The sequence below is a fragment of the Trachemys scripta genome, chromosome 6, assembly GCF_013100865.1.
Source record: "Trachemys scripta elegans isolate TJP31775 chromosome 6, CAS_Tse_1.0, whole genome shotgun sequence".
Lineage (NCBI taxonomy): Eukaryota > Metazoa > Chordata > Testudines > Emydidae > Trachemys > Trachemys scripta.
In genome coordinates, this window is record NC_048303.1 from 90,681,461 (window position 1) to 90,695,376 (window position 13,916).

General features: G+C 47.5%; 1 protein-coding gene across 1 annotated transcript in view; it reads left to right on the forward strand.

The window, feature by feature from the left end:
* PGM5 (phosphoglucomutase 5) overlaps positions 1 to 13,916 on the forward strand; it is a 123,272-nt gene that overhangs the window by 70,777 nt on the left and 38,579 nt on the right. Inside the window, exon 7 of the mRNA XM_034773922.1 lies at positions 1,592 to 1,707. Coding sequence (XP_034629813.1) covers positions 1,592 to 1,707 — 116 coding nt within the window. The remainder of the gene's footprint in view (positions 1 to 1,591; positions 1,708 to 13,916) is intronic.

Consider the following 13,916-nt stretch of genomic DNA (forward strand, 5'->3'; position numbering starts at 1 on the left):
AACAGGGACTGTCTCTTTCTGTGTTTGTACTGCACCCGCCACAATGGAGTCCCCATCCCAATGGGTATCTTTGAGTGCTACTATAATATAAATATTTAATAATGAAGACTGTGGTCTGGAGGACTGAAGAGAGCTCGGGGTAGACCTGCCAGACTATTGCTTTAGTTTGGGGCTCAAGATTGGAACTCCAAAGCACTGGAAATGGCTGGAGTTCTTTTCTTTCCCTGGCATCAAGGAACTGCAAGAAGCTGACTCTGTGACAGGAATTGGAGGGTATTTATTCGATAACACATAAATGGACTTTGATCAGAGAGAGATGCCTTGTTGATTTCTTCTTTGCTATTAGCGCGACAAAGGGATTTTATGTCTAACTTTTTTATGAAAAAAGAATTGTTCTAGAGAAGAGACTCATCTTTTTGTATATGCAGCTAAACCTAGGTGAAGCTGATCATCAAGGCCTTTACACACATGCTTAACTTGACTATCATGAGCAATCCCATTAATTTCACCACTCCTGATTACAAGCTAAGCACTCATGTCGGTATTTGCAAGTTCAGGTCCTTAATGATCTTCACCTAGATATGGCTACATTTGAAAAAAGATGAATTGTCTCATCTTGGACATTGCTTCTGTGGGATTGGGACCTGAAAGCAGATGATAATGCACAAGATAAACAGTGTAGCTGTGTTTATTATTTTATTAAAATGAGCAATAAAAAGATGTAGGTTTTTTAAAAAATGGGATATACAGTTTAAGACACCAGTCCTACAAACACTCAACATGCACATAACTTTACTGACATGAGTAGGTATGGCTAGGATTAAGTGTCTCAAAGATTGACACTTAACTTTGTATGTTGAGGGTGTTTCTAGAGAGATAATGCCATGTATTTGAGCAAATCACATTGCTTGACTATCTCTCAAAGCCCATTCTTCTTCTTTAAAAAATAGTAGACATAGAAAATCCTAGACCTAAAATGAAAACAAGCAGACACAGTTAGCAATAAAGAGAGAAGCAACATTAAATTCTCATAAGTCCTCAGTTGGGTCCCAGGAGGGGAATGTATATTGTATTTTATTTGAGAAAGCTAATAAAGGAATAGTTTTATTTTTTTTTAATTTCTGGCAGCTTGAGCATTTATTTATTCGATGCGACTTATAAAATAACAAGTGCCCATCCCATGCTCCAGGCATCTCTACAAAGTGTTCACATAAGATCATACAATAAACTGCTCTGCCCATTCCTATTGTTGTGACTAGCCATTACTCCCTGCAAAAATCAGGGCACTAGTAAAGCTCCTCAGACTGAGTTTCCCACAAATACACGAATAAAGACAAGCTTTGCATTGTGTCCAGAGGGTTAACACAACCAAACCCTGGGTGAAATAAATTCCACTCAAAGGTCCTTGTGCATGATGCTCTTGCAGTCATTCCCTTTTGTTTACCTCAAAGTCCATTTCTAAATGTGTTTGAGGTATGGTAAGACCCAGAACATCACTCTCCTGTAGCAATTGATGTGAAATCTTACATCCACCTTTAAATGAATGCACAGTCTTAATCATGGTGGTTGTGTCTTTTTTTTTTTTTTTTAGGGTGGCAAAGTCACTGAAAGTCCCTGTGTATGAAACACCAACAGGCTGGAGGTTTTTCTCAAATCTGATGGATTCTGGGCGATGCTCACTTTGTGGAGAAGAAAGCTTTGGCACTGGTAAGAAATCCAGCAACAACATAGAGCCTTTACTCTGCTTATTCTCTTGTGGGATATTGGGCACAAACCTTTTCATTCAGTGATAGGAAGACTCAGCAAATTAATTCCCTCCATGATTCATGGAGCAGGTCCTCAAGGAATCAATTATGCAACATTTAGAGGAGGGGAAAGTGATCAGGAACAGTCAGCATGGATTCACGAAGGGGAAGTCGTGCATGACTAACCTAATTGCCTTCTATGATGAGATAACTGGCTCTGTGGATGAGGGGAAAGCAGTGGATGTGTTATTTCTTGACTTTAGCAAAGCTTTTGATACGGTCTCCCACAGTATTCTTGCCACCAAGTTAAAGAAGTATGGGCTGGATGAATGGACTGTAAGGTGGATAGAAAGCTGGCTAGATTGTCGGGCTCAACGGGTAGTGATCAATGGCTCCATGTCTAGTTGGCAGCCGGTTTCAAGTGGAGTGCCCCAAGGGTCGGTCCTGGGGCCGGTTTTGTTTAATATCTTTATTAATGATCTGGAGGATGGTGTGGACTGCACTCTCAGCAAATTTGCAGATGACACTAAACTAGGAGGCGTGGTAGATACACTAGAGGGTAGGGATCGGATACAGAGGGACCTAGACAAATTAGAGGATTGGGCAGAAAAAAACCTGATGAGGTTCAACAAGGACAAGTGCAGAGTCCTGCACTTAGGACGGAAGAATCCCATGCACTGCTACAGACTAGGGACCGAATGGCTAGGTAGCAGTTCTGCTGAAAAGGACCTAGGGGTCACAGTGGACGAGAAGCTGGATATGAGTCAACAGTGTGCTCTTGTTGCCAAGAAGGCTAACGGCATTTTGGGCTGTATAAGTAGGGGCATTGCCAGCAGATCGAGGAACGTGATCGTTCCCCTTTATTCGACATTGGTGAGGCCTCATCTGGAATACTGTGTCCAGTTTTGGGCCCCACACTACAAGAAGGATGTGGAAAAATTGGAAAGAGTCCAGCGGAGGGCAACAAAAATGATTAGGGGTCTGGAGCACATGACTTATGAGGAGAGGCTGAGAGAACTGGGATTGTTTAGTCTCCAGAAGAGAAGAATGAGGGGGGATTTGATAGCAGCCTTCAACTACCTGAAGGGGGGTTCCAAAGAGGATGGAGCTCGGCTGTTCTCAGTGGTGGCAGATGACAGAACAAGGAGCAATGGTCTCAAGTTGCAGTGGGGGAGGTCCAGGTTGGATATCAGGAAAAACTATTTCACTAGGAGGGTGGTGAAACACTGGAATGCGTTACCTAGGGAGTCTCCTTCCTTGGAGGTTTTTAAGGCCCGGCTTGACAAAGCCCTGGCTGGGATGATTTAGCTGGGAATTGGTCCTGCTTTGAGCAGGGGGTTGGACTAGATGACCTCTTGAGGTCCCTTCCAACTCTGATATTCTATGATTCTATGATTGACTAATGGACTCTCAAAAGTTCAAATTTGGATAGGTGACTTTTAAGATCTGGGTGCCACATAACCTTTGTATGAAATATCAGAGTTTCAGTATCAAAGACAATAGGCCAAACTTCTTCTGAGGGGCAGGGTAAGATGCCTGCCATTCCATTCTAGAACGGCACAGAACCCAGAAAAATTTCTCTTGGTCCTACTGCAAAAACAATTTTTTCCTCACTGGCTGTGCCAGCAATTTGATGGATTTTGTGCGTGTGTATATGGTCATTATGTGTATTAATTATGAGTATCTGTGCATTAAACTGAAACTGTTGCAGATGTCTCTGTTTAGGACATTGTCTGGTTTTCCAATAGTTCTAGTGACAGAAAGAACTCTGTAATAAAAGCACTTTAATGTCATCCAGTCAGTAGCCACATTTGCCCAAAGAAATTGTCCCTCCTCTGCCTCATTAGTTAATGAAGCCAGTGAGTGGCATACAAAATGCAAAGCAAATATGAATAGCCCATCAGAAACATAGGATTGCTAGCTCCAGCACATTCTGCAAACATGTGAAACATCTGTCTATGCAATCTGTAAGTTTTGTATTTAAAGGTATTTGTGGGGGTATGGAAATAACTGAATAAAGTCCACTGTGTGTTTATCTCCTCCTTATTCCTAAATGTGTTGAGGAGTGCATCTCACTGCAGTTCTTAAAAAAATCTTGACTCTGGATAACGGTTTTAGCATAGAAGTACATCTGAATAGCTAGACTGTTAGTCTGTAAGTTTAATTATTTTGTATTTTGGTAAGAATTCTAGGAAGTTCTTTGATGCTTGGAATTATTTTCTGTTATAGATTTTCATAGAAAAGCAAACACCAGGCATTCATGTGGCTGTTTTTCAAAGGGCAGTCTACACAGTCCTTGGACCTTAGAGGACTCGGAAAAGAGGGGGCATTTTAAAGGAAACTGGGAAGTTTATTTCCTTTCAGAATATGCTCTCATTTGTCTTTGCCCAAATTCTCTGGATGCTGAGGCTTCAGCTGGGTGGCCAGACCCTGAGATTTTTAAACCAGATGGCTATCTAATGTTATACCATTAATCTAGTGCTTCTCTCCCTGTTTCTAAATGTCATAGGTTCCCTCTTCCATCCAAGGTCAGTCACACTTCTGCAGCTTTCCCATGGGACTCTTGTGCCCCCCGGCCACTGATCCAGCAAAATAACCAACGCCTGAATTGATAGGAAAGCCCCATGCATAGGTAGTGGAGGGTTGACATGCTTGTGACTGGAATTTTCAAAGGAGCGTAAGAGAGTCAGGCACCCAACTGCCATGGACTTTCAATGGATCTGGGCACCCAACTGCGTTAGACTTCTTTGAAAATACTAGCCTATGTGACCAACAGGCATAGAGTTTTCCCTACCACATGCAAGTCCATCTGGAGTTAGTATAGTGGTGGTTCCACACAAGTCTGAGCCCTTACTGACTTCCAGTATCTTATCCCCTTACTTAAGTTGAAAGATATTTGAACAAATTATAGTGATAACCCTCCACCCCCTTCAGCCTTTAGAGGAGGTTTTGGAACAAACTGATAAACTAAACAGTAATAAGTCACCAAAACCAGATGGGAGGAAGGAACTCAAATGTGAAATTGCAGAACAACTAACTAGTTTTTAACCATCATTTAAATCAGCTTCTGTACCAAATGACTGGAGAATAGCTACTGTGACGCCAATTTTTAAAAAAGGCTCCATAGGTGATCCTGGCAATTATAGGCCGGTAAGCCTGACATCAGTACTGGGCAAACTGGTTGAAACTATAGTAAAGAACAAAATTGTCAGACACGTAGGTTAACGTAATTTGTTGGGGAAGAATCAGCTGTTACCATAGGTGCCAACTCCGTGGGTGCTCCGGGAAAAATTAGTGGGTGCTCCTCACCCACCAGCGGCCAAGCTCCCCACTGCCTCTGCCTCCTCCCCCCCCCGAGGATGCTGCGTCCCCACTCCTTCCCCTCCCCCTCCTCGCCGCCTAACAGCTGTTTGGCGGTGCTTAGGTCTTTCCGGGAAGGATGGGGAGGAGCGGGGACACTGCGCGGTCAGGGGAGGAGGTGGAGAAGAGGTGGGGCAGGGGCAGCGACTTGTGGGAAGGGGGTGGAATGGGGGCGGGAAGGGGGCAGGAACTTTGGAGAAGGGGTGGAATGGGGGCAGGGTGAGGGCAGTGCCGGGGCGGGAAGAGGCGGGGCAGGGGCAGGGCTAGGTGTGGGGAGGGGTCGAGCACCCACTGGGCAGAGGGGAAGTCAGTGCCTATGGCTGTTACCACTCAAGAAAGAGATCTTAGAGTCATTGTAGATAGTTCTCTGAAAACATCCACTCAAAGTGCAGCGGCAGTCAAAGAGGTGAACTGAATGTTGGGACTAATTAAGAAAGCGATAGATAATAAGACAGAAAATATCATATTGCTTCTATATAAATCCATGGTACACCCATGTCTTGAATACTGCATGCAGAATGGTTGCCCCATCTCAAAAAAGATATATTGGAATTGGAAAAGGTTGAGAAGAGGGGAACAAAAAGGATTAGGGATATGGAACAGCTTCTGTATGAGGAGAGATTAATATGACTGGGACTTTTCAGCTTGGAAAAGAGACTAATGAGGGAAATAATAGAGATCTATAAAATCGTGACTGGTGTAGAGAAAGTAAATAAGGAAGTATTATTTATTCCTTTTCATAACACAAGAACTAGGGGTCACCAAGTGAAATTAGGAGGCAGCAGGTTTCAAACAAACAAAAGGAAGTATTATTACACACAGTCAATCTGTGGAACTCCTTGCCAGAGGATGTTGTGAAGGCCAAGAGTATAGCAAAAAAGAACTAGGTAAGTTCATGGAGGATAGGTCCATCCATAGGCTATTTGGGCATAAGCTTTCATGGGTAAAAAAAACTCACTTCTTCAGATGCATCTTATGCCCAAATAAATCTGTAAGTCTTTAAGGTGCCACCGGACTCCTTGTTATTTTTGTGGATACAGACTAACATGGCTACCTCCTGATACTTGACACCATAGGCTATTAGTCAGGATGGACAGGGATGGTGTCCATAGCCTGTGTTTGCCAGAAGCTGGGAATGGGCGACAGGGGATGGATCACTTGATGATTACCTGTTCTGTTCCCTCTGGCGCACCTGACATTGGTCACTGTCGGAAGACAGGCTACTGGGCTAGATGGACTTTTGGTCTGACCCAGTATGGCTGTTCTTATGTTCAGCCTCCCTCCCACAATGAACCCTGCCAGTGTGGTTCCTGACTCATTCACGAGTGGTAAGCAGGGCCAGCTCCAGGCACCAGCTTGCCAAGCAGGTGTTTGGGGTGGCCACTTCGGAGAGGGGTGGCACATCCACCTATTCTGCAGCAATTCGCAGACGGTCCCTCACTCCTGCTCGGAGCAAAGGACCTCCCGCCGAATTGCCACCGCAGATCACGATCACGGCTTTTTTTTTTTTTTTTGTGCCACTTGGGGCGGCAAAACCCCTGAAGCTGGCCCTGGTGGTAAGGACTGCAGGCAGCAGAAACTGTTACTTTTTCATACAGAAAGGGGAAGGATTGTGGTCACTTGCCAATTTAAAGGAACAGCACCAGGAAAAATACATGATTATGCTGTAAAAAAATAAAAACCAACAACAGTATTTCCATACTACATAGCATGTAAATATGCATGACTTACCCTTGGAGACTGGGTTTTGCTAAGGACAGTGCTGGCCAATGAGTGTCCTGAGCACAGGTGGTCTGTAACCCTGCAGGTCATTAGGAAGTTCTGAGGGACACAGAAGCAGCAGAGTGTGGAATGTCAGCCCTTTCAAAGGACCCAAGTGCATGTATTCCAAGGGCTATGCCAGGGGTGGACAAACTATGTCCCGCAGGCCGGATTCGGCCCGCTGGCCATTTTAATCTGGCCCTTGAACTCCCGCTGCAGAGTGGGGTCTGGGGCTTGCCCCCCTCCGGTGCTTCAGCTTGGGAGCAGGATCAGGGGCCACTCTACGTGGCTCCCAGAAGCCGCGGCGTGGCCCTCCTCTGACTCCTATGCCCTCCAATGGCCCCTTTCGGTGCTCCAATGGGAGCTGCAGTGGCAGTGCCTACGGCCGGGGCAGCGTGCAGATCCGCCTGGCCGCGCTTCCACATAGGAGCCAGAGAAAGGATATGCCACTGCTTCTGGGAGTCGCTTGAGGTAAGCGCCGCCCTGAGCCTCCCCCTGCGCTCCTAACCCCCTGCTCCAGACCCGATCCCCCTCCTGCCCTCCAAACTTCTCAGTCCCAGTCCAGAGCACCCTCCTACGCCCCAAACCCCTCATCCCCAGCTCCAGCCTAGAGCCCGCACTCCCAGCCGGAGCCTGCACCCCTTCCCACACCTCAACCCCTTGCCCCAGCCCTGATCCCCCTCCCACCTTCTGGAACCCTTCGGTCCCAGCCCAAAGCAGCCTCCTACATTCCAAACTCCTCATCCTCAGCCCCACCCTAGAGCCTGAATCCCCAGCCAGAGCCCACACCCCACCCGCCTGCCGCAGCCCGAAGCCCCCTCTCACATCCTGAACTCCTAATTTCTGGCCCCACCTTGGAGCCCTTATCCCCAACCAGAGCCCTCACCCTCTCCCGCACCCCAATCCCAATTTTGTGAGCATTCATGGCCCGCCTTACAATTTTTATTCCCAGATGTGCCCATCAGGCCAAAAAGTTTGCCCACCCCTGGGCTATGCTGACTCTGATTGGAATATAGAGGGCATCATGTCTCTGGATTGGGCCCTCTAAGTTCCCTTTTACCCAGTCTCATGGGTGCTAGGGATGATCCTGCCCCACTGTGTGACTGTGTCTCACTGAGGGAAAGGAAGCTCGTTTGATGGTCACACACCATCAAAGACACAAAGCTTGTCTTCTCTTCTGAACCTCTGTCTTCCTTCCTTGTCTTTGGCCTCCTTCCCTGGACTTGCTTCATTATGTAGAGCAGGGGCGGCAAACTTTTTTGGCCTGAGTGCCACATCGGGTTTCCGAAATTGTATAGAGGGCCGATTAGGGGAGGCTGTGCCTCCCCAAACGGCCAGGCGTGGCCCGAACCTAGTTCCCTATCTGACCCCCCCCCCGCTTCTCGCCCCCTGACGGCCCCCCGCTGGGACTCCTGCCCCATCCAACCCACCCTGTTCCCTGACTGCCCCAACCACTGTCCCCTGACTGCCCCCAGACCTTCCACCCCTGACTGCCCCCCGCCGCCCCATCCAACCCCTCCTCTGATTCCTGACTGCCCCCCGGGACCCCTGCCCCATCCAACCATCCTGTCTCCCTGACCGCCCCCAGAACCCCTGCCCCTGATTGCCCCCCGCCGCCCCATTCAACCCCCTGTTCCCCGCCCTCTGACCGCCCTGACCCCTATCCACAACCCCGCCCCCTGACCACCACCCCATACTCCCCTGCCCTCTATCCAACCCCCCCTCCCGCTCCCTGCCCCCTTACCGCGCTGCCTGGAGCACCGGTGGCTGGCGGCGCTACAGCCACGCCACCCAGAGCAGCAGGACAGGCAGCCGTGCCGCCCGGCTGGAGCCAGCCATGCCACCACGCAGCACAGAGCACCGGCTCAGGCCGGGCTCGGCAACTGCGCTGCCCAGCAAGAGCTCGCAGCCCCGCCACCCAGAGCATTGCTCCAGTGGCGGGGCAAGCTGAGGCTGTGGGGGAAGGGGGACAGCAGTGGAGGTGCCGGGGGCTAGCCTCCCGGACCAGGAGCTCAGGGGCCGGGCAGAAGGGTCCCATGGGCCATAGTTTGCCCACCTCTGATGTAGAGCCTCAGTATGATCAGATGCTGTACTGCAGCTTTCCCCAGGTCTGTCCCTGATTTTCTCAAACCACTACTGACTCCCCTTTACCTCACAGTAGTATGTGTGCCCCAAGGTCTTTCCATATCCTTCCCTAATCCCGACTCTCCCTCTTCCCGGTACTAATCCCGTAAACTCTTGATAAATCCTCTCTGTTTCTCATGTGTAGTTGGGGGTGACATCTGTGTTAAGAGTGCACAAACTGCCTCAAGCAGTCTGTGGGATGGCTGCTGCTTGAGTTCCATAACCTGTGCATCCTGGCCTACTAACTGGAGCACCTGCAGCAGTCCTGAGCCACCACTTCATGGTGCTCAAGCCATTGGTTGCTCAGGCAACTTGGGTGCAGTCAAATACTAGCTTTGAAAGGCCCCAGGGTGCCCAGTTTCCACTTGAACTGCTAGATTGCACCCAAATGGCTCTTTGCATCAACAAAGTTCTGAAATGTTATGTCCGCATCTTTCTGCCTCAGTTTCTCCATCTGCCAATTGATTTTAATAAGTCTTACCTATCTGAACTGACATGAAACTTGTTTGTAAAACACTTTGAAATCTTCAGATGAACAGTGCTTTATAAATGCAAAGTATTTTATTAATAAGTATGTGTATTATTATACTATGAGCCTTTTCTCTTTTATGTAGTGTCCTAGACTACATTGCCCTTCACCAATTTCTGCTTGCACTGGGAATTTGAGTCTGTGTTAAGACTTTCTCCTTAATGATCTCACTGTAGAGATAGGAAACTTGGCAGTTCTTTAGGTTTCAGAATTTCATATTTAAAGGAATTTACCATCCAGTTGGCCAACACAATGACCTTGCTACTCTGTAAAAGCAAGAGGGGTTTTACAGGCCTGCATCTAAATTATCACATTTATTGTCATACTAGCCTGACAGCACTTAAAAGTGAATGGTTCTACGTCCAGGTAATACAACCCAGCTGTAGTTCCCAAATAATGCAATCCCCTGGTGTTATAACAAAAAGAGATTTCGCAGTGGCCAGTAAATAAAAGCAAATTTTCTGCTATAAAAGGACAAAAGATTTTTGAAAACATCCCATAGAGCTGTGTTTCCCAGACTTGTTTTCTGGCAGCTAATCTTGGAGTTGAACCAATGCATTAAAAACTTCTTCCATTTTTGTGGTGGTGTGGGGAGTTTGTCAGATGAGGTTAGTAATTTGTTAGTGTTATGAGTAATACCCAAGACACAGTTCAGAGAAAGGCGGCGGCAGCAGCAGCAATTCTTATCTAAATTTCATCAGCAAACTATTAATCAGAATTAGGAAATCTATGTACTTGATTTATCTTGCTTATATCCACCTTGGCAACTGCTGCATCTCATTTTCACACATTTTCATACTTCAGCTCTAAACTTCCATATGTCAGCAACCAGAGGCTTTCTGCCACAAGCTTAATAGAAAGAAAAGCTAAGAGAGGTGGAGTAGATGTTCTATTGCTATAAAAAAGACCTAAAGAGCTGTATGCAGATCTCAATTACATTAGTGTAAAACCAGAGTAATTTCATTAGCTTAAATGGTGTAACAGAGATAAGAATGTGGCCCCAAAAATCTTAAAATATCAGCATGCTGTCGACCACTGGAAGAGGAAGAGTTTGTAAGATACAAGGGAAGTGCAAACAAAATAATTTCCCATTAATGCTAATCATTTTTTTCAGTTTGATTTTGTTTTTAAAAATTGCATTTGGAGAAATAATGTCCCTGATAGCATTGACTAGCATAATTTGGGACAAAACAAGAAGATATTTATTTTCATGCATATTATCATTATCATTATTAAAATAGTGCTTCAAGCTCTTACTCCGTGTTGAGGCCCCAGACAGCTTACAATACCGGGTCTATTAAAACAGGACAATTTTTGCACCCATTGACACTCTTTGCAAGCTCATTCTGTATGTGGGATTACACTTCAGTGTAAAACTGCATGGTATTTGTACTATTTAAATTGAGTAGTTATTATTGCTTTAATTAAGCATATCAAAGGTTAGGTAAGTATAAGAGAATAGACAGACACAAATGTGTTATCTCTGCTATTAAGCTGTCCTTCCTGCCTTTCAGCCAATCTCTTCATTGAAGCACAGGCCAGACTTCACTAGTGTTTCAGGGTTTTTCAAGGAAAGAATTATACAGAATTAAACCTAGAGGCATAGTACGTTGAACTCAACAAGATGGAAGCAGCAGTACTGGTGTTACAGGCCTTGAAATAGAGCGTATACGCTGTTGTTGTGCATCTTTAATTTGATTAGGTTATAAAAGTAGTGCAGATCTCATATTCCTCCTTACCCATACACTGATCCATGGCTACTGGACAACCGATTAGCATGATGTAGAATGTGTGAACCGAAGTGTAGCCATGTGCGCTCAGTATGGCGCTCTGTCCCCTCAGTGGTGGATGGGGCACCTAGTGATGGGGACTGTGCTACAACCTATAAGAGGGGTTGGTCTATTAGCTCAGGCAGTAGGGGCTCATGTATTAAGATCTAGAGGTCCCAGCTTTGATCGGTGCCAACAATCCACCCAGGGACATTGGTGTTACAAAAGTAAAGATACCATTAGTCGAACTGAGGTGGGAAATGGCAACCGGCTTCATGCAAAACACTGCACGTTTTTCAACTAGATCAATAGGAATAATTAAGAGGTAGAAAGCCAAGAAAACCAGAGGGTATAGTAAGTTAAGTACACATTCAACTAGCAGAAGTAATGGTTTTAAAGCTGCTAAAAGAAATAAGGGCAATGAATAAAACAAACATGCATGGAAATAATAAGTCAACCTGTGGCTGACAGAAATGCTGAGGAAGGGAAAGCAGTGTTAAAAGATGAGAGAGAATGACCAACAGGCTTTGCGAGATGCCAACGATCTAGTAGGGTTTGTTTTTATTGTAAAAGAAAGTGACTCCTGCTGTGTACACAGAATTATTGTTGTACTCAGAAGAGGCTGGCATTTTTACTGGTAACTTTGGATTCTGGAGAATCTGCATTGCTTTCAGTTTTTCCGTCCATGCTTTTGCCACCACTTTTCTTTCCTCCATTCCCTTTTTGGTAGTGGCACCATGCTGTTTGTCCTCATGAAGGACATGCAAAGGTCACAGAACATGCCAAAGCTGCTACGTGGATCAGAAGAATGATACATGTATATGCTCACCCCTCTTCATGGAAATTTATGAGCTCAGGCCATGCCAACATAAGGCTTGGAACATACAGAGGCCATTCCAAAAATTCCTCTGCCCATGTTTCACTGGACCATTTTGGTTCAATAAAATGCACATGAAGTATTTGGTAAATCAAAATGCAACTCATCTTTGGTATTTAGTTCAGTTTTCATACAGATAAGATGATGTACAGAGCATTTTGCTGAATGATTTTATGATATGTGTCTAACAAATCATGCTGTGTAGAAGGTTATGTAACAAAGGAATGTATGATTTGTCACATCAGATCAGATCATTGGTGCATTTAGTTGTATACCCTGCCTCTGTTTGTTGCTAATATCGTATAAGTGTTTGTACAGCTCCCCCATAATTGTAATATCTGAAAGCCTAATACTTGATGTTTCAGTACCAGGGCTCAGCAGTCCTGTCTAGCCCATAATAACATACGTGGAGTGGAAGGTGAGGCTCCTTTCTGATCTTCTGGTGAATAGCTTATTCCTAGGCCCTACCAAATTCATGGCCATGAAAAATGCGTCACGGACTGTGAAATCTGGTCTCCCGCAGTGAAATCTGATCTCATGGGGGAGACCAGCATTTCTCAGATTGGGGGTCATGACCACAGGTGCCGACTTTCCAATGTGCCAGGGAGTGCTGTCCCTTGGCTCTGCCTCAGACCCCGCCCCCATTCCCCCCCTTCCTCCAAGGTCCTGCCCCTGGCCTGCCTCTTCCCAACCCTGCCCCGCCCCCACCTCTTCCTGCCCCATTCTGCCTCTTACCCCCAGCACGCCGCGCCCTCGCTCCTCCCTCTCTTTCCCAAAGCCTCCTGCATGCTGTGAAACAGGTGATCGCGGCGGACGGGAGGCGCAGGGAGGGAGGCGTAGGTGCTGATCAGCGGGGCCGCCGGCAGGTGTCAGACACTGAGAGGCAGGGGCAAGCTGATGGCAGGGCTGCCAGTGGGTGCTCAGCATACATCATATTTTCCCCCTGGGTGCTCCAGCGCCAGAGCATTCACACAGTCGGTGCCTATGGTCCTGACCCAAAGGGGAGTTTCGGGATGCTCACAAGGTTATTTTAGGGGGGTTGTGGTATTGCCACCCTTACTTCTGCGCTGCCTTCAGAGCTGGGCAGCCGGAGAGCGGTAGCTGTCAGCTGCCTGGTTGAAAAGGGACCCTGGTGGCTCCAGTTGGCACTGCCGACCGGGCCATTAAAAGTCCAGTTGGAGGAGCTGTGGGGTCTCAGGGCTAAGGCAAGCTCCCTGCCGACTGACTAGCTCTGCACAGCTCCCGGAAGCAGCCACCAGATCCTTGCGGCCCCTAGGCACATGGGCAGCCAAGGAGGCTCTGAGCGCTGTCCCTGCCCTGAGTGCTGGCTCTGCAGCTCCCATTGGCCGGGAACCGAGACCAATGGGAGCTGCAGGGGCAGAGCCTGTGGGCATGAGTGCAGTGCGTGGAGCCTCCCCAGCTGCCCAGGTGCCTAGGGGCTGTAGGGACCTGGTGGTTGCTTCCTGGGAGCCGTGGTAAGCGCCGTCGGGACCCCGCATCCTCCCACACACCCCAACCCCCTCACCCGGTCCTGAGCCTCCTCCTGCATCCGTGCCCCAGCCTGGAGTCCCCTCCTGCACCAAGCTCCCTCCCAGAGCCCACACACCCCCACCCCAGCCCTGAGCCCACTCCTGCATCTCAACCCCCTTGTCCCGGCCCCACCCCAGAGCCCATACCCCTAGCTGGAGCTTGCACCCCCTTCCTGCACTCTGAAACCCTTGGCCCAAGCCTGGAGCCCCCTCCTGCACCCC